The following is a 21204-nucleotide window of genomic DNA, read 5'->3' as shown; positions in this document are numbered from 1 at the left end:
AGTGTGTTAAAAGAATGGACATCCACCCACACCATTTGGCCTTAGCCTTGGTCAGGTCCCAGGGCCAAATTAAGACTTTTCAAGGCATCAACCATTAGCAAAACAGGAATAACAAAGCCCTTGAAAGGCAGGAGCATCCTTAGCAAGTTCAAAGAACGGCAAAGAGGCCAATGTGCCTTGAATCCCTCATCATGTGATAGAAAGATAGATCAATAGATCAATCAACTGCTTGATCTAAAGTGTAAAGTAAGTATAAGAAAATCCAAAAAGCTTCTAGTTTTTTTCCAAGATGGAAATATAATAATTTTATTGGTGGCCTGAGTGCATCTTAGTCCCCCTATAGGGGAATCCAACACTAGGAGAGAGGTCTTGTGATCGAAGGGTTTTTCTCTTTCTATACCTCTTTTGATCTTGCTTGGCTGGGCCTGCGTTTCTTATAGTTCCTGTGACATTTGGTAGTTCAGCCTATACCGTTACAGCCTAGTGATTAAAAGCACAGGCTTTGGGATCAGAAAACCTGAGATCAAAATCTGATTCTACCACTGGTTACTGGCTGTATAACCTTGAGAAAGTAACTTAACCTCTCAGCCTTCAGTTTTCTCTTTTATGAAAAGAGGATAGTGATTTCTGCCTCAGAGGATTGCTGTCAGGATTAAATAAATAAAGGTATTTTTTTTAAAAAAACAGCCCAGTACCTGACACAATAGTGGTTATTATGATCCTGGCATAGCCCTGTCTCATTTTAGGTTTTATCTCTGCCCCAGAAATAAATCACGTGTCTCCTTCTTTGTTCCTTCTTAATCAAAAGACATTGTAGAGAGTGATATCAGTGAAAACGATGGAGAAAGAACTCTAAAATTATGCCCTTCTGTAAAAGCAATGAAAAAAACTGGCAGAATCAACTTTTTCAGAACTCTGAAAAATAACCAAAGGCTTGCAGCAACCCAGGGAGCACTTAGCAAGAAAAATGGCTTTGTCTCAGTAAAGACAGTCAACTCTGTAGCACTTTACGTTACCTTAGTCCCATTGCTAACTCCCCAGCCCAGTGGTAGCCATGAAAATAACGGCCCACGTCCCTGGTACTGGAGGAAGCAGAACAGACCTCCTTGACAATGAGTTATTTGACCTGTCTGGTGGCCTCCTGGCAGACTGGCTCAAAAAGCCTGTCTTTATTTCACCCTACTAGGAACTCACCTACTGGTAAAGCTGCTACCTGTGAGGCGTTTGTTGTAACCATTTATAAGCAAATGTTTTAGTCACTGCTGCCTAAGGCAATAGATATCTGTTGGGGCAAATATTAACCAAAGAGCTCTCCCTCTTGGCTGACTTTGCCTTTCTGCACAAGCAGGAAGTAAGAGCCAAGGCGGAGTTGTAAACGGCCCACCTGAGTGTGTAAGGCTTCCCTCAACAGGCACAGAGAACACGTTGGCAAAAATATCAGAGATATTTTGTTTCCAGGTGTTCAAGTAAATCTCTTTCCTGTCGTTAGCACACCACCAAGGTAATAGAACAGAGATTTTAGTGGCCAAACAAGGCAAAGAATACAGACTTATTAAACAAACAAACAATAAAAAGTACAACAAGCAACTACAAAACGAACTCTGGGGATGGGGAGAATTTGATTTCCAGAGTTGTCGTATTAAAATATATTCAAAAAAAAAGGGGGGTCCAGCCCCGTGGCTGAGTGGTTAAGTGCACATGCTCCGCTTCGGCAGCCCAGGGTTTCGCCAGTTCAGATCCTGGGGGCGGACATGGCACCACTCATTAGGCCACATTGAGGTGGCGTCCCACATGCCACAACTCGAAGGACCCAGAACTAAAATATACAACTATGTACTGGGGGGATTTGGGGAGAAAAAGCAGAAAAAAAGAAAGAAAGTAGAAAAGGAATATCAAACTAAACTCAAACTAAGGAGAAGAAAGTAAAATAAAGCTTGGAGCTGAGATCAAGGGAATAGAGAACTAAGAAATAATACAGAAAAATCAATGAAACCAAAAGCTGGTTCTTTGAAAAGATCAATAAACCATTAGCTAGATAATTGACAAGTAATTTACTTAGACTGAACAGGAAAATAAGAGAGAAAACTGAAATTACTAAAATCAGAAATGAAACAATATTACTATTGACTGATGGAAATCATCTATAACTAGTTGGTGGTGACAGTTGCACAACATTATGAATATACTAAAAACCATCGAGTTGTACACTATAAAATAGTAAATTTTGTGTTATGTGAATTATATCTTAAAAATTGCAGAAAAATTATTACAACACTAGCTATGGAAAAGACATTAAAGAATAAACACTTTTTAAAAAAAAAAAAAAGACACTACAGAGTACAGAAACTTTTCTAAGGATCATCATTCCTGTCAGCCCTACTTTGCAGCCTCTGATTTCATCCCTCATATCCATCCTCTCCCACGCTTGATGCAGAATCTTAATTTTGGATGAAAAAATGTTGGATCAAGAGAACAGGAGACCTCTTTCTCCAGTCCTTTTTCCACTGAAGGACACATAGCAACTATATGTGTTTTTTTCACCTATGTCACATTCAAAAGATGGGTATCAGTCCAATCATTAGAATTCTCCAGAAAGACAATCTGTTAAATTAGTCCTCATCCATCAATTAGAAATATTTATTGAGCACTTACACGTATACAGCACTAATACAGACGAGTGGGAAGAGGAGCCCTGCCAATGAGAACATTGACCGTGTCCTCCAGATGTCTATGGATTTGCTATAACTGTGCAAGGTATCAAGAACCAAGGTGAATGGTATGTTGGGTCTGTCATTCAGTGGGAGTGAGAATGATCTGAGAAGGTGTCATAGCTGAGGTGGAGCAGGAGGCTCACGGATTGATAGAATGATTACCAAACTGCTTGTGTTTGCTGCAAACAAATTCTTTTCCAATACCTAAACTAGATCCTACTGAATCATGCTTGGAATGTTTTAAAAAGATATAGTTATAGTTTTCGGGTGGCATCATAAAGGTTGACTCCCTCCTTGAGGTCAAGGTTTGATAACCCAGATGACAAGCCAAGAGGCTTACTGATAATCACCTGAGGGTTGGATAAATCACTTGAACACAGGCCCTTCCCAGCACCCACTCGTCAATAATGCTGTCACACACCACAGAGAACATACACATATGTACCCAAATCCCCTTCCACCACCCACAGACCCAGTGTGCCTGCTCAAGAGGTTCCTATGAGAGTATAAAAAAACCTAGGACCATATTTTACTAAATAACTATCCCCTGATGGATCCCCTGAAAGATCTATTTACTCTTTTAATCAATTAGGATAACATTTAGTTTCCTGGAATTTTTATAATACGCTCAGAGGAAGAACATTATTCTTGTAGTACAGAATGGCATAAAGCAGCCCGTAAAACCCATGGCCTTGGCAGAATCATTAATTGACCACAATATTCTTTCCAAATAACCCCAGATGTGACCTTTGACTACTTCTCAATTGGCTCCAAGCAGCCACCACCACTAAATTGGGATTGGAATTGTAAAATGAAATCCATTTGCTGTCCTGGAATAGAATCTAGCCCTACAGACTTGTAAATAAGCTCCTTCTTTAAGCCCTTAGTTATTTTTAAACCTTTGGCCCTTGGATAATTTTAAGCTTTTGTGAACACAAGCTTCCTAGGGTAAAGAACAATTCCCAGAATTTTAAGTTTACTGGAATCGGCTTTATTTGGGACAGTTCTGCCAATATTTATAAGTTTGGTAGGTAACAGATATGAATGTATTACGTGTGTCATAAGTATAACATTTCAATAACATCTCAAAATCCACACCCAGTACTATTATTTCTTAAGAGGAACAAGTGAGGGTAGGAGAGGGAATGGCCAAAAAGGGGAGGGATGGGAAACAGGTGGAAGTGGAGGAAAGCAGAAATGGATAAGGAGCAGAGAGGTCAGCAGGGAGCAGAAAGGATTGATTTGCCAAAAATCAAAGTCTAGGCTCTGACAGGAAAAGGAGATTGGTTAGTCAGGGCTTTCCTGGTACCTACTTTGGATGTTTGAAGGCCATGAGGCATCGCTCATATTTTCCCACCATGCTCCAGGCCATGACCAGGCCATCAGTACTTCCCGAGAGGAGATGCCAGTCGTCAAAGAAGAGACATTTCACAGCTCCCTCATGGCCATTGAGAGTCTGCAAGAAAAGATGCGTTTGATTTCAGCCTGTCTTCAACTCAGATTTTGACTCCTCCAAGGGCCAATGCTGGAGGCTTCTTTAGATGAATGCCAAAGCCATCCCTCAGTCCATGACTACACTCACTTGGTATTTATCTGAGCTGACTATACTTTTGCTCTAAGAAGGCCAGTGAAGTTCACGCCTCCCTCTCTCCAGAGCTCTCTCCCAAGTTAAGGAGGAGTGTGATCAGGGAGAGACTTTGCTCCTGGTGGGTCCATGGCCAGGGCAGGCCTATCTTCCTGGAGTACCAGAGGAGACAGAATTTACCATCCTCTGCTGGCAGAAGGCGAAGGGTCAGATATTCCATGCCCAGCTCCTTGCCAGGACCCAGAGGGCACCTGGGACATCCCAGTGCCTGCCACTGCCGGTTAGACCATAGTGACAACAAGACTGGTGAGAAAAAAATCCACTAGCCAGGCCAGCAGCTTTTCAGTGTGATCCTGTGTTCCTGGTACAAATGATATCTCACCACCACCCACAAGGCCAGGGGGTTTCAAATCCAGCAATATTTTGTGTATGTGAACATTCAATCACTTTCAAGACAGCCAATGTGCCCTTCTTATCAGAGAGTGAGAAGAAAAACAACTGTGGCTTTGTTCATTCCCTTACCCCATGCCAGAATCAGGGTAGAATATTCCGGAAGAGGAAAAGGTACATTGCCTATGCTGCTGTTGAAAGACCCTGAGCACAAATATGTGCAGAGTCAGAATGCAGCCTTCTGCCACCACCCCCGTGACAATGTGACTCACATGGGCCCTGACCCACCACTGACTCAGGAGGGTCCTTTTTTGGGGGGTCCTTCCCCTTCAGGTCTTCAGGACCACCCTTTTGGTGACTGTAACTCGATTGCTCTAGGGTGGTCTAGGTAGCTACCTGGGGGGAGACCATCAGTCTCCTCCAATTCGTCACCACCAGTGCCCCATTCCCCCCATAGCCTACCACCTTCTCACCTTTATCGGCTGGGCAGTGACAGCATGCCACACTTTGACTACCCCTCGCTCACAGCTGCTCACGATGTAGGTGTCATTGATCTTGATGGCCAAGATGGGGTCTTTGTGTTTAAATGTCTTTAGGCATTTCCCTGTCTCTACATCCCACTCTGAAAGGGAGAGGAAGAGGACAGGGGATGAAGGAGCTGACAGTGGAGTTCCACACCCCATCACAGAAGCTAAGACTAGCCAAGCTCCCTCATCAAGTCAGACCCCAGAAGGCCTTGGCCTGGCCCAGCACCCCTACAGGCTCACCAACAGCTCCATGTACCTGCAACACAGAACTCCCTGATCATAGGCCCTTGGGAGGGCCAGCAATGCATACACCTTGGCTCTGACCTTGGAACTTAGCCTTGGAGTCCAACTGCTGGACAACTCATCTCCAATATGCCTCCTCCACAAGCCTGAAAAATGCTTGCTATCGAATAGATTTCAGGAAAATCGTGGCATATGTTTAACGTTGTCATTTCTCCCAGATGCTATTTTCCTGACCCACAACTTTTTGCCCCCAAAGAAAAGAAAGCTGTCTATTGTCATTTACATTTTTAAATATTTCTGAATCTGATTTTTGGATTTTACTAATTGAGAGGTTGTCACAGACGGAGGCAGGTTTCATGCTGCTTCTGCTAGATAGTGCTTGAGCAACTGCCTAGCGTACTGTAAGTGTTGGGCGGATATGAGAGTAGATGGGTGGGTGAGAGAACAGAGCTTAAAGGGGGAAACAGAAAGGGGCACCACAAATTCAGAGATGAGAACATTCAAGTCAGCTTCATCAGCCCTCAAAGTACCTTCCTTCTCAGACAACTGAATGTGTAACCTAAGACAAAACAGTAACCACAGCTGGTACTTACATGGCACTAACAGTGAGCCAGGCACCATTCGAAGTGCTTGACATACAGTAACTCATCTTCACAAGACAGGTACTTTTATTATTCCCCACTACACAGATGAGGAAACCAAGGCATGGGGAGGTTCAGCAACCTGCTCAAAATCACACAGGTGGTGAACGGATTCAGCTGGGATCCGAAAACAGGGAGTCTGGATCCAGAGGCCATGCTCTCAACCATTTACGTTGGTTAATTCTAACTACGTAAGTATGCTTTTCTTCACTTATTTTTTATACACATATATTGGCCCTTTTGTCAAATTAGAAGTGGAAAAATTGAAAGGTAAATTAAAAGACTCATTGGTAAGTTACCCTGGTATAAAGGATTTCAAAATTTAGGGGTTAACTTTCAGGTCTCTAATTGTCTCCTTTTCTGTTGTATCTTGGTAACCCAGGCACATGGGAAGAGGCCAAGGGAAGCAGGCAGCCTGGTAGCTGCAGCCAGGATTAGGGTAAAATGAGAGATCTTTTTTCATTGTATATTTTGTGGATTAATTTTGACTTTTCAAATATTGCATTAAAAGGCATACCTTGATTATTGAGTTTTTGGTGTTCCCTGAAATTCTACACATGAGGTGAGGGCCTAACTCCCCTCGCCCTAGTTCCAGCCTGCCAGTGGCCCCACAAGACTCTCTCAGCTGGGTTAGAGGGCTCGTCTGCCCTTCCATCTTCAAAGCCTCATCTTTTCATCCTTTCTGCTCCACTCCTCAAAGCTGTCACAGCAATGACACTTGGATCAGGTCGAGGAGGGTGAAGAGAGAGGGAGTAAGATTTCTTAAGCAGGTCTGAGTGTTTGTGATGGACCACTCCATTGTCCATTTCCCACATCTTTTTCCTCCACCTGCCTCTAACGTGCTGTGGTTTCCCGGGTCTCTTGCTTCTCCTCTTTTCCTCAAGCTTTGCAGGGGAAATCTCATCCACTCTGGGGGCTTCCACCTTTCGTTATAATTGATAACCACCAAATCAACATATCTGGAGCCCCAGAACGATACAGCCACACATGCATCTGCCTGCTGCAGTCCTCACCTGGACATCCTCAGGAATCCCATACTCAATGTATGAGCTTTCTATTGCTGCTGTAACAAATTACCACAAGCTTAGTGGCTGAAAACAACAAAAATGTATTATCTTACACAACTTCAACATGACCCCACAAGGCTGAAATCAAGTTGTTAGCAGGGCTATGTTCCTTTATGGAGGTTGTGGGAGGAATCCATTTCATTGCCTTTTCTACCTTCTAGGAGTCACCCACATTCCTTGCCTCATGACCCCCTTCCTCCATCTCCAAAGCCAGCAACGTCACATCTCTCTGACCATTCTTCCATAATCACCTCTCCCTTTGATCACAGACAAGAAAGTTTTTCTGTTTTTAAGGATCCATGTAATCACCCATGGGCCCACGCTGATAACCCAGGATAATCTCCCCATTTTAAGGTCCTGAACTTAATCACATCTGCAAAGTCCCTTTGTCACACAAGATAACATAGTCACAGTTTCCAGGGATTATCACGTGATTATTATCTTTGGTTGGCCATTATTCTGCCTACCACACTCAGTGTGTCCAAAATTAAAGCCATCATCTCCTCCTCCGTTCCTCACCCTACCCTCCTCTTACCCTGTAATCGCTATTTCCATTAATGGCAGTTCCCCATATACCCATTGGCCTGAGTTAAGAAGTCTGGCCTCATCATCTGCCCTTCTATCTTTCTCACTTTTCAAATCCAATTGGTGATGAAGTCCTGCCAATTCTCCCTCTAGAAATCTCCCTTCAGTCTGGGTCAGCTCATGTAAACTCATGCCCATTTGAGTTTCTTCACACTTGCCTATTCTCAGATATTCAGAAGACACCACAGCAATTCTCTACGGTCTTAACTTGTCCCCTGTCTCCACACAGTCACCTCTTTCCACATCCTTCTTCCACACTGTCACTAGAGCTATCTTCCTCAAATACCCACATTTGATCATGTGACTCTTCAGCTTAAAATGCATTTACAACTTCCCAAGTCCTATGGATAAAGTTCAACTTCCTCCTGTGATGCAGAAGGCCCTGGATAATCTGGCCCCAAACAAGTTCACCAGCCTTATCTTCAACACCACACACTGCAGTCCAGCCACACCTAGCTATGGGAAATTCCCTGAATACACCGTTTTCTTCAACCATCTATGAAGTTGCCTGTGCTGTTGCATCTGCCTGGAATGCCCTACCGTCTCCCTTTGCCTGTAGAACTACTCATCCTCAAGACCACACTCAAATAGCATCCTATCTGTGGTACTTTCCCTTTTACTCTTATTTCTACAGTCCCTTAGAATTGCACATGTTGGTCAGGAGCATGTGATTTAGAGCCAGACAGCCCTGGGTTCAAATCCCCACTCTAACACTTAGCAGCTTTGATCTTGGGCAAGCTGTTTTTCTCTTTGGGTTTTAGATTCTTCATCTGCGTCAAACCCCATAGGGTTCTTGTCAGGGTTAAATAAGACACTATATGCAAAGCACCTATCACAGTGCCTGTTACCAACTTAGTATTCAATAAATGGCAGCTGTTCTCTTTCACATATTTATTAGATCCCCCATCATGTATCTATCTCCATTAGGAGACTACAAGACTCTTGAAAATATAAAAAGCCACCTCAAAAGGTCCATATCATATTCATTTTTTTTCTTTAGCATCTAGCATAGTGTCTAGCATAATGTAGGTTTTCAGCAAATAGTTGTTGATTGAATGGATCAATAGATATAACGGATGGAAGGATGAATAAAAGAATAAATGACTGCCTATAGAAATAAGTAAAACAAGTATTTCGGCAACCCACGGATTTGGGGAAACTTCTTAAAAAGTTTAAGGCATTTCTTCCTCACCTTTCACCTGGCAATCTCTTGCTCCAGATACGAGCCTGTTCTTATATAAATCTATGCAAGTGATTGTCCCCTGGTGACCATTGAAGATTCGTAGGCAAGCCCCACTTTTCAGATCCCAGTATCTGCAGGAAGCAAGCCAAAAAGGATTTTTTGAGATTTTCTGAAGGTCAAGGGATCACACTGTATAGAGTTTCTTTAGAGCAATAGGTCACTGGAAGGCAGAAGACTTTCACGGTTAAGCTTGGATTCAGAGGCCTGGAATCGAAGCCCAGTTGCAGCACCAATTAGGTGTAACTTAGGGAAAGCCACTTAATTTCTGTGTAAATTTCATTTTCTCATTGATAAAATGGAAATGATAAAAATAGTACTTACTTCATAGGGTTTTTGTGAAGAATTAAAGACACTAATGCAGTGATCGTCAACCAGGGGTGATTTCAACCCCAGGGGACATTTGACAACGTCTGGAGACATTTTTGGTTGTCACAAGTGGGGAGGGAGGTGCTACTGGTTTCTAGCGCATACAGTCCAAGGATACTGCTAAACATCCTACAAGGCACAGCACAGCCCCCACGTGAAGAATTTTCTAGCCCCAAATGTCAATAGTGCTGAGGTTGAGGAACTCTGCATTACTGCATGTAACATTAGAACAGTGGAAAATGCTTGGTAAATGTTAGTTGGTGGATGGGTCCCTGGAATGATCACCAGGCTCAGAATCCATGGCACTGATTTAGTGGTAGAGCTGACCTTCAAACCAGAACAACAAAACAATTTACCACAGCCACTTAAATCCAAAATATTTCATGCATATATCGAAAGCATAGCTAAGAGATATATGGAAATATGTAGGAGTTACACTGTTTTTTAACAAGCAAACTTGCCTGAGGTCCCTCAGCTATCACAGATACAGACTTCCACTTCAGCCAGATTGCTTTTGTGACCGGGCGAGGGGTACTGTTAAGATAGTGGGCTCTAGAGCCAGGCTGCCTGAGGTCTGATCCCAAGTCCATCACTTACTAGCTGTGGGATTTTGGATAAGTTACTGAAGCACTTTGTCCCTCAGTTTCCTTATCTGTAAATTGGGGATAAAAATGGAACTTTCCTCACAGAGTTATTATGAGACTTGGCACATAAACAATTAATAAATGTTTCTTTTGTTTTTCTTTGGATGTGTTAAGCTTTTGCTTCTAATATTCCCAAAGGTCCTACAGCCTTACCTGTTTGTTAGAGCCTACTGTGCATTCACAGTGCATTTAAAGATGTCCCAGTCATCTGAAAAAAGCATGTTTTGAATTTCTGTTTCTAGAAACAGGGCCAACCATGTGTCTAGGTGGTTTTTCTTAATTTATGCAGAAAACTTATTTGATAAAAACTTTTAGAAAAATAGGAATAGAAGGAATCTCCTTGACTTAGTAAACTTATAAACCAAAGTCATGACAGCATCATTATGCTTAATGGAGAAGCTGTAGATGGACACTCCCTTCGAAAAGAGGAACAAGAGAAAGACACCCGTCTTACTGGGACCACTTAACCGGAAGGCCCAGGCAAAGCCGGAATGAAAGGAAAGAAAAGGGAGTGTAAGTCTTAGAAAAGAAGATGATATATTGGCATTATTTCCGGTTGGCAAGATCGTCTACATAGAAAAACCAAATCAACACACATACTTTTAGAACTAATAAGAGAGGTTAGCAAGGTTGCTGGATACAAGATCAACCTACAAAAATCAATACCATTTCTCTATACCAGCAATAACCAGTATGAAAATATAGATGAAAATAAGATATCATTTACAATAGCAATAAAATTATAAAGTTTGTAGCTATTAAATAAGAATACACAAGACTTTTATAAAGAAAATTTTCCAGCTCTAAAAAAGAAAAAAGAAATGAACGTGTTGCCCAAATTATTGTATAAATTCAATGTAACCCCTGTCAAAAGTCTAGTTAGATTTTTTTAAAGCCAATAAACTAAAAACTCAAAAAAATATACCATAGCTAAGTTACATAAAAAAGGAAAATGAAGAGTAGAAGTTGCCCTACCATCATATATTAAAACATTCTCCAAATGCATAGCTAAAAACAAAACAAATTGAAAATAATTTTAAAAACAGGGTAGTCCCAATCAAAATCCCAGAAAGTTATTTTGTAGACATTGACAAACTTATTCTAAAGTTTATATGGAGAGTCATAAGACCCAGAGTCACCAACACAATTATATTGAAGGAGGGGGGCAAATTGGAGGACTGACACTACCCAACTTCAAGACTTACTATAAAGCTACAGTAATCAACATGGTGTGATACTGGTGAAAAAATAGACAAATAGATGAATGGAACAGAATAGAGAGCCCAGAAATAGATGCACATAAGTGACGTCAACTGATTGCAAAGGCAACACAATGGAGCAAAGCTAGTCTTTTCAACAAATGGAGCTGGAATAACTGGACATCTACATGCAAAAAAATGAATTTAGACACAGACCTTATGTGTTTAACAAAAATTAACTCAAAATGGATCACAGACTTAAATGTAAAACACAAAACTATACAACTCCTAGAAGATAACGTAGGAGAAAACTAGATGACCTTGGATATGGCAATGACTTTTTATTTTATATATATTTTAATATATATTTATATATACATATATTCTTTTTTTTTCCTGAGAAAGATTCACCCTGAGCTAACATCTGTTACCAATCTTCCTCTCTTTTTTTTCCCCTCCCCAAAGCCCCAGTACATAGTTGTATATTTTAGTTTTAAGTCCTTCTGGTTTTTCTATGTGAGCCACTGCCACAGCATGGCTACTGACAGACAAGTGGTGTGGTTCCACACCCAGGAACCAAACCCTGGCTGCCAAAGTGCAGCATGTGGCAATGACTTTTTAGATATGGTACCAAACGTATGATCCATGAAAGAAATCATTGATAGGTTGGACTTCATTAAAATAAAAACTGTCTGGTCTGCAAAAGACAATGTCAAGAAAATGAGAAGACAAGGCACAGACTGGAAGAAAATATTTACAAAAGACACATCTGGTAAAGGACTACTACCCAAATTATACCATGAACCTTTAAAACTCCACAATAAGAAAACAAACAACCCAATTCAAAAATGGACCAAAGATCTTAACAGACACCTCTCCAAAGAAGATATGCAGATGGAAAATAAACATATGAAAAGATCATCAGGGAAACTCAAGTTAAACAACAATGAGCTATTACTACACACCTATTAGAGGAGCCAAAATCCAGAAGACCGACAGCACCAAATGCTGGTGAGGATGGGGAGCAACAGGTACTCTCATTCATGGCTGGTGGGGACACAAAATGCTACAGCCAGACTGGAAGACAGTTTGGTGGTTTCTTACAAGACTAAACATACTTTTACCATATGATCCAGCAACAGTGCTCCTCAGTATTTACCCAAAGGAGCTGAAAACTATGTCCACAAAAAATCTGGCAAACAGATGTTTATAGCAGCTTTATTCATAATCACCAAAACTTGGAAGCAACCAAGACGTCCTTCAGGAAATGAATGTGTACATCCAGAACATGGAGTATTATTCAGTATGAAAAAGAAATGAGCTATCAAGCCATGAAAAGACGTGGAGGAACTTAAATGCATATTACTCAGTGAAAGAAGCCAGTCTGAAAAGGCTACACACTGTATGAGTCCAACTATATGACATTCAGGAAAAAGTAAAACTATGCAAACAGTAAAAAGATCAGCGGTTGCTAGATGTTAGGATAAGAGGGAACGATGAATAGGCACAGCACAGAGTATTTTTTTAGGGCAGTGAAAATATTCCATATGATACTATAATGATGGATACATGTCATTATACATTTGTTCAAATTCATAGAATGTACCACACCAAGAGTGAACCCTAAGGTAAGCTGTGGACTTTGGGTGGTTATGATGTGTCAATATAGATTTATCAGTTGTAACAAATGTCCCAGTCTGGTGAGGGATGTCGATAATGGGGAGGCTGCACATGTGTGGGGGCAGGGAGTATATGGGAAATCTTGGTACCTTCCTCTTAATTTTGCTGTGAACCAAAAACTGTTCAATAAAAATTGTCTTTTTCTTAAAAAAAAAAAAGATAGTTTTGTTTTGATGCAAGAACAGAAAAAACAAGCTCACAGAGACACTCTCATATATATATGAGGAAATTACCATGTTATAAAGATGACACCACAAATCAATGGGGGAAATAGGTTATTTAGTAGTTGCTGTGGGGGAAACTGCTCACTTTACTTAAAAATAAATAAATAAAATGGAAACTCTTCCTAATACCACATACAAAGTTGGACTGCAAATAGGTTAAAGAACAAAATGCAAAAGGTAAAACTATAAAATTAACAGAAGAAAATATTCAAAAATATCTTTGTGACCTGGAGGTAGGAAGAATCAGACACGAAGGCCCCCAAAAACTGATAAACTGATACATTTTATTACATCAATATCAAGAATTTTTTTTCAACAAAGGACACGATGAACAAAGTTAATAGATTGGTGAAAGAATAGGAGATGACACTTGCAATTTTAAAACTGACAAGGGACTAATATAGAAGAAAATACATGGAAGTGCAAATTAATAAGAAAATTAGAGTAATCCAAATAGAAAAATGAGCAAAGGACATAATCAGGCAATTCACAAAAGAGGAAGCCCTGGTAGGGGAGCAGAATTTGCCACCTCGAGATGTGTCCCTTTGGCATGAGGATTATTTTGGGCTGGTTACTTTTAAGAAACTGCAGACAGGGGAGAAGCTCTGAAAAACAAGTAGAAGTTACCCTTTGTAAGAGACATTTACATTTGCAAGGGAAATCTCCTTCTGTAAAGGTGTCTCCCTCTCTGTACCAGGAAGAGGCGGGGATGACCTTACCTCTACAAACTCTTACCAACACAGAAGGCAAGGACTTAAATCTGCATAAAAACCTTACTCTTGTTTACTGTGCTTTTTCTGGTAATCTCCCATAACTGACTCCCCTCACCCCCAGCACTCTCCTTTGTCTTTAGCTGAAGATGGTATTTAAGGTGGAAACCTCAGCCATTCTGGCGAGTTAGTCAGCTTTCCTGGGTTTCTCCCATGTTATACATGCTATAAAGCTTTGTTAGATTTTCTCCTGTTATTCTGTCTCATGCCAATTTAATCTTATGACAGCTAGAAGGACCTAGAGGGTAGAGGAACTGTCTTCCTCCACTACACCCCAAAAGTTAATAAACAAACTTGCTAGTAACCACAGTAACATAAATGGAAATGGTTGTACATACATGTATCCACCTAGCAAAAACTTGAAAGCTGGGCAATGCCTTATATTGGTAGGAAAATAGAGATACAGGGTCACTACTGGTAAGAGTGTAGACCCATACAGTCATTCTGGACTTCAATCTGGTACTTCTTAGTCAAATTAAGAACTGCCTACCCTCTGTCTCAGCAAGTCCACTCCTGGGTATATATCCCTAAGAAATCTCACAATGTCCGAGAAGGGACAAAGATACTCAAGGCAGCATTATTTGGAGGCAAAGTAGTGTCCATCACTGAGACAGCAAGTAGGTAAAATGTATATGCGGACCTTAGAGTACCACACAACAGTTAAAAACAACTGACTAGATGGTAACATGGATGAATCTTTGAAATATAGGGTAAGGTGCAAAAGTTAGAAACCAAGAGAAGTTTAAAATAATACCATGGATGAGAATGATAAACACATGTATAAAACATATCAAAATATATCAATTGGTTTTAAAAGAATACATATAAATAAAAAGATACACATTAAGAAAGATTAGATGGGGGCCAGCCCAGTGGCATAGTGGTTGAGTTCGCACACTCTGCTTCAGCAGTCCGGGCTTTGCAGGTTTGGATCCCAGGCGTGGGCTTACACACCACTCATCCAGCCATGCTGTGGTGACATTCCACACACAAAATAGAGGAAGATTGGCATAGATGTTAGCTTAGTGACAATCTTCCTCAAGCAAAAAGAGGAAGATGGGCAACAAATGTTAGCTCAGGGCCAATCTTCCACTCACACAAAAAAAGGGGCCAGCCTGGTGGTGTAGTGGTTAAGTGCACATATTTCGCTTTGGCAGCCTGGGGTTCCCTGGTTCGGATCCTGGGTGCGGACCTATGCACCACTTGTCAAGCCACGCTGTGGCAGGCATTCCACATAAAATAGAGGAAGATGGGCATGGATGTGAGCTCAGGGCCAGTCTTCCTCAGCAAAAACAGGAGGATTGGTGGCAGATGTTAGCTCAGGGCTAATCTTCCTCAAAAAAAAAAAAATTAGATGGTAGCCCTTGGGGGAAGAGAATAGGAATGAAGAATAGAGAGAAAAAAGAATGAAAAAATAAATAAAACAGGAATGGAGCCTTGTACAAACCAATAGTAATAATATGACATGAACAGAGAAGCATAATCAACTCAATCCTCTGCACGTGAGATCCGAGAAAGAATGAAAAGAAACCTCCTCCTCCAAAACCCCCAAAAAGATTCAGGTGGAAGTGCAGAAGTCCAAGAGTAGCTAAAAGAAGCTGAACTCCTTCTTCTGAGGAAGAATGAGATGGGAAGACTTGCCCTACCGGACACAAAGACTCAAAAAAAGTAATTAAGACGGTGTGGTATTGGCCAATGATAGTCAAACAGATAATGAAATAGAATAGTGAGTCCAGAAATAGAAATATATGGACACTTGTCTTATGACAAGGCACGTGGTACAGACTGATGGCAGAAAGGACATTCTTTTCCATAAATGGTACTTAGGTGATTGGATATCCAAATGCGGAGAGAAAAAAATAAAGGAATTGGACCCCTTACCAATATGCAACAAAAATCAGTTTCAGGTAGATTTAAGACCTAAAATGAAAGGCAAAGCTATTATTTAAAAAAAAAAAAAAAACTTTAAAAAAGACACCAGGGAGAATGCCCCTTAAGGTAGGGAAGGATTTCTTAAACATGCCAAATCAACAAAATCTACTACAGTAAAGTTAAAGATTTCTGTTCATCAAAGGACACCACAGACAGTGAAAAGATGAGTCTGAAAATCAAAGAAGAAATTTGCAGTACAAAAATAAACAGAGAATTAGAATCCAGAAAGTATAAAGAACTCCTATGAATCAATAAGAAAAGGATAAATAAACCAACAGAAAAATAGGCCAAATAAAGAAAAACTGAACACAAGTTTTAGAGAAGACGAAGCACAAATGGCTACAAAACACATTGTGATGGATAATTTCGGTGTCAACCCTGAGAGTGTTTCTGGATGAGGTAACATTTAAGTGGGTAAACTGGAGTAGAGCAGGTTGCCCTCTATAACATGGTGGGCCTCATCCAATCAGCTGAAGGCATAAATAGAACAGAAAGACCAGCTTCCCCTAGCAAGAGAGACTTCTCCAGCAGACTGCCTGCAGACTGTCTCTCACCCTCAGCTCTCCTGGGTCGCCAGCCCGCTGACCCATGCTGCAGACCTTAGACTTTCCAGGTTGCATAATGACATGAGTCAATTCCTTATAATAAATCTCTTTACACACACATATGTATAAGAATGGATCTTCTCATACCCTGCCAATGGGAGTGTAATTTAATACAAGAACTTTGGAAAATAGTTTAGTACTTCTACCTAGAAATTCCACTACCAAGAATATACCTTAAAATAAACTCACTCACTATAGTCAACAATATTGTGTCATATATTTGAAAGCTGCTAAGAGAGTACATCTTAAAAGTTCTCATCACAAGAAAAAAAAATTTGTAACTACGTGTGGTGATGGATATAACTAAACTTATGGTGGTGATCATTTTGCACTACATACATGCATCAAACCAGTATGTTGTACACCTAAAACTAATACATTATATATCAATTATATCTCAATAAAATTTTTTTTAACTCATGCACATAGGCGCCAGGAAACACATCTAAGAACATCTATGGTAGCACTTTTCAAAAGGATAAAAAATGAGACACAATGCAAATACTCATCAATAGAAGAATAAAGGAATGAGTTATGATATATTCATCCAATAAAATACAATATCTCAGTGAAAATAAATTAATTACTGCTACCTACATCATAGGCATGAATCTCAAAATCATAGTTCAGTGTTAAGAATCAACTATGGATGAATTTTTAAAATACAATTCCATTTATGTTAAGTTAAAAAATGGACAAAAGTAATCAATATGTTTGGAGATACATAAATAGGTAGCAAAACTATAAAGAAATCTATAAAGAAATACAAGGGAATAATTAGTCTAAAATTTAGGATAACATTACCTCTGGTTGGGAGGAAGGGAGAAGCAATAAGGGAAAGGCACACAGTGGGATCTGGGGAATGATCACGCTCTATCTCTCGGCCTGAGTAATGAGCACATGGGTGTTTATTACATTGTTTAAAAATATATGTATAAATGCATCGTTAAACACTATTTTGCTTCTATACCATATTTCATACCCACAAAAATCTTTCCCCCGAAGGAGTCTATAGAAAGAAATATAAATTACGCCTTCATCTAAGAATTCTAAGAAAGATATTTTCTGATTCATAGTCTTCAACTAGAAAATAGATCTGAGAATTGTTAGAAATCTATCTCATTCAAAGTTTAAACAATAGACAAATTCTTGGTTTTTACCTTGCCAAAAGAAAGAAAAAATGTTGTGGGTTATTCTAGAAGTCAGTATCATTTAGGATAACTTTTCAATAAAGACAAAAAGGAAAAAGCATTAGTGTTTCTTCCACAAGCTGACTGCAGGCCCTGGGAGGGGACCACAGCTTCCGTGGACCACTTACCGGATGCTCAGGTCATAACTCCCGCTCAGAAGAAAGTTTTCCTCCTCACACAAGAAGAGGGCGTGGATACTCCCAGCATGGCCTCGGAACTCAACGGGCATCTCCTTTACTTGTATGATGTCCAGAAGGTGGATCTTCCGATTGGATGACACAGCTACCAAATCTCTCCCAGAATAGTGAATGACTCTGCTTCGGTCCCACCTGAGTTGCGGGGGGGAAAAGGATGACCCATGAAAGAAGAGTTAGTGTCCTTCCTGAAACTCAATTAGCACGGTGGCTTTCACCTGCAGCAATGGTATAGTGAAAAATCCAGGGCCTTCCAACAAGGATGTAGCAGAAAGCAAGGCCTAGTATTAACGGGCCCTGGTGGCATTAAGCAGATTTTGTTACCATAACAAAAATCCATTTCAGGTAGATTTAAAACCTAAAGATAAAAGGCAAAACTATAAAGAAAAAAATCTGCTAATGTCTGATAAATCCCCAAGAGAGAGAATAGAGTATGCAGGATTTCCCAAATTTATTTGATCATGGAAATCTTTTTTCATGGAAAACCTCAGAGGAACACAGTTGGGAAGCCCCATACCCACTGCATATCCCTCTGTTCTTTTTTTTTTTTCCTAACCAATATCCTATGAGTGATGTTAGGTTCAAAGTCCTGTGCTAACAGGTACCATGGCAAATACAAAGATGAATAGGATACAGACCTTGCCCTCAGTGAGCTTGCAGTCCAAAAAAACAGGGTGAGTTGAACTAATTTTCCAATCATAAGATTATTAACAAGTAGATAAAATATGAGCAGGATGACCAAATAGTTCATTGTCCAAACTGAGACATTTTTTATTGTGAAAGGGGACACTATAATTACTTGAGGACCACAGAGGAAAGTGAGATTCTTTCAGTTAACAGTCACTCTAAATATGGACAGCAATTCTTGATCTTTTGGTCCTCATTCCACTTGTCATATCTAGAGTTCAACCAGTCCTCATCTCTTCTAAAGAGCACTTATCACCATGCTATCCATAAAAACTCAACTTTGCCTTTCCCTGTGTGCTCTGTCTTCCCCCTACTGACTGGTCAAGATGTGATCCGTTAGCAGGATTCACGGCCAAAAAGAAAACAGAGATGACCTTCACAAACCCCTGTGAGTAAAGAGTGAAGTCCTAAAGGATAGCAGGAAGTTGACTATTAAAGGGTCTTCCTATGGCATATCCAAATGATGTCACACTGCAATTATCCTAAATAACATCATTTCTCAACAACAAAAAACCCAACAACCCAATTAAAAAACGGGCAAGAGATCTGAACAGAGATTTCTCCAAAGAAGATATACAGATGGCCAACAGGCACATGAAAACATGCTCAACATCATTACTACAATGAGATATCACCTCACTCCAGTCAGAATGGCTGTAATTAACTAGACAGGAAACAACAAGTGTTGGAGAAAAGGGAACCATCGTACACTGCTGGTAGGAGTGTAAACTGGTTCAGCCACTATGGAAAACAGTATGGAGTTTCCTCAGAAAATTAAGAATAGATCTACCATATGATCCAGCTACTCCACTGGTGGGTATCTATCCAAAAAACTTGAAAACACAAATACATAAAGATGCAGCCCTGTGTTCATCACAACATTATTCACAATAGCCGAGACTTGGAAGCAACCTAGGTGCCCATCAAGGGACAAATGGATAAAGATGTGGTATATACACAATGGAATACTACTCAGCCATAAGAAACGATGAAATCCAACCATTTATGACAACATGGATAGACCTTGAGGATATTATGTTAAGTGAAATAAGTCAGAGGGAGAGAGTCAAATACCATATGATCTCATTCATAAGTAGAAAACAAAAACAACGACAAACAAACACATAGCAGCAGAGATTGGATTGATGGTTACCAGAAGGCAAGGGGGGGGGGGGTGAAAGGGGTGATTAGGCACACGTGTGTGCGGTGATGGATTGTAATCAGTCTTTCGGTGGCGAACACGATGGAATCTACACAGAATTCGAAATATATTATGATGTACATCTGAAAGTTATATAATGTTATAATCCAATGTTACTGCTCTAAAAAGAAAAATTTAAAATTTAAAAACATAAATAAATAAATAAAATGTAAAAACAAAAGATAAGAAATAATGCATGTCTCTGAATAGATTAAAAGGAAATTACTAAAAATTAAATAAAAGTTTGCATTAAAAAATTTTTTTCAACAAACAAATAAATAAATGAAACAAAATGGTCCTGATGAATTGAAGATTAGAGATTCTTTCCCATTTATCCAGAATTCATATAAACCTCCTGTATTCTGGTGGCCCCAGGAATGCCTGAGGTTGAAGTACAAGCCAGTCTGGTGGAACAGGGGTCAAGGCTAAATTCAAGTTGATTTAATGAAAATTTTAAAATGAACATTTTGCACACATGGATTTATGAAGAAATTTCAAGCATGTTATACTATAAAAAAAAAAGCCCATCAATTTTGTATTTCTTCATATTCTCAGCACAAATTTTCACCTAAATGATTTATTTCCTTCTTTATATGCCTAATAGATAGAAAGTCAGAAAAGCTATAGCAAGAAAACAATTCTTTTTCTCTTCTTCCACCTTTCAACAATTTGGGCTTCAGGGGCCAGCCCGGTGGGTTAATCTTCCTCAACAAAAAAAAAACAAAACAAAACAATTTGGAACAATTTAGGCTTCATATATTATCTCTATTAGATAAGAGAGAGGCACTGAAACAGCATATAAAGCCAAAATGCTGAAGGAGATTATGCCAAGAGAAGCTAATATTTACATTTAAGACTGGGGGCTTTCAACCCCAAGTTTGCTTTTTGGAACACCAAGGAAAATAATAAGGAAATAAAAATACTTAGGATTTAGTGAGAAAAATTTTAAAAAATAAAAATAAATTAATTAAATAAATAAACACCATTTTCATATCTAACATGGAAAGATTCCACAGTATTTTGCTGGAGTGAGTTACAGAAATATGTATAGATTAACCTGATTTCTATGTAAAATATGTATTTACACGTGCAAAGAAAAAAATTCTAGGACAGACATCAGTATTAATGGTAGTTATCTTTTTTTTTAGGAAGATTAGCCCTGAGCTAACATCTGCTGCCAATCCTCCTGTTTTTGCTGAGGAAGACTGGCCCTGAGCTAACATCCGTGCCCATCTTCCTCTACTTTATATGTGGGACGCCTACCACAGCATGGCTTGGCAAGCGGAGCCATGTCCTCACCCTGGATCCGAACTGGCGAACCCTGGGCCGCCAAAGCGGGAGGTGCGAACTTAGCCGCTGTGCCACCGTGCCAGCCGCATTAGTAGTTATCTTTAGGTGACAAGATTATAGGTGATCTTTGGTTTTCTCTATATATTTCCTGGCATCTGGTGGAGTTTTTCCCATAAGCATACATTACTTCTACAATTAGAATAAAACAATAAAGATATTTCAAAATATCA

General features: G+C 39.9%; 1 protein-coding gene across 2 annotated transcripts in view; it reads right to left on the bottom strand.

Annotated features, from left to right (window-relative positions):
• FBXW10B (F-box and WD repeat domain containing 10B) overlaps positions 1–21204 on the bottom strand; it is a 68018-nt gene that overhangs the window by 38238 nt on the left and 8576 nt on the right. For both annotated transcript variants that reach the window (XM_014864200.3, XM_070482306.1), the window contains exons 7-10: positions 17731–17931; positions 8942–9063; positions 5160–5308; positions 4025–4167 (exon numbers count right to left, since the gene is read on the bottom strand). In XM_014864200.3, coding sequence (XP_014719686.1) covers positions 4025–4167; positions 5160–5308; positions 8942–9063; positions 17731–17931 — 615 coding nt within the window. The remainder of the gene's footprint in view (positions 1–4024; positions 4168–5159; positions 5309–8941; positions 9064–17730; positions 17932–21204) is intronic.

Source organism: Equus asinus, chromosome 13, assembly GCF_041296235.1.
Source record: "Equus asinus isolate D_3611 breed Donkey chromosome 13, EquAss-T2T_v2, whole genome shotgun sequence".
NCBI classification, from domain to species: domain Eukaryota; kingdom Metazoa; phylum Chordata; class Mammalia; order Perissodactyla; family Equidae; genus Equus; species Equus asinus.
Note: the sequence above shows the minus strand (reverse complement) of the source record. Positions and strands in the feature narration are given on the sequence as shown.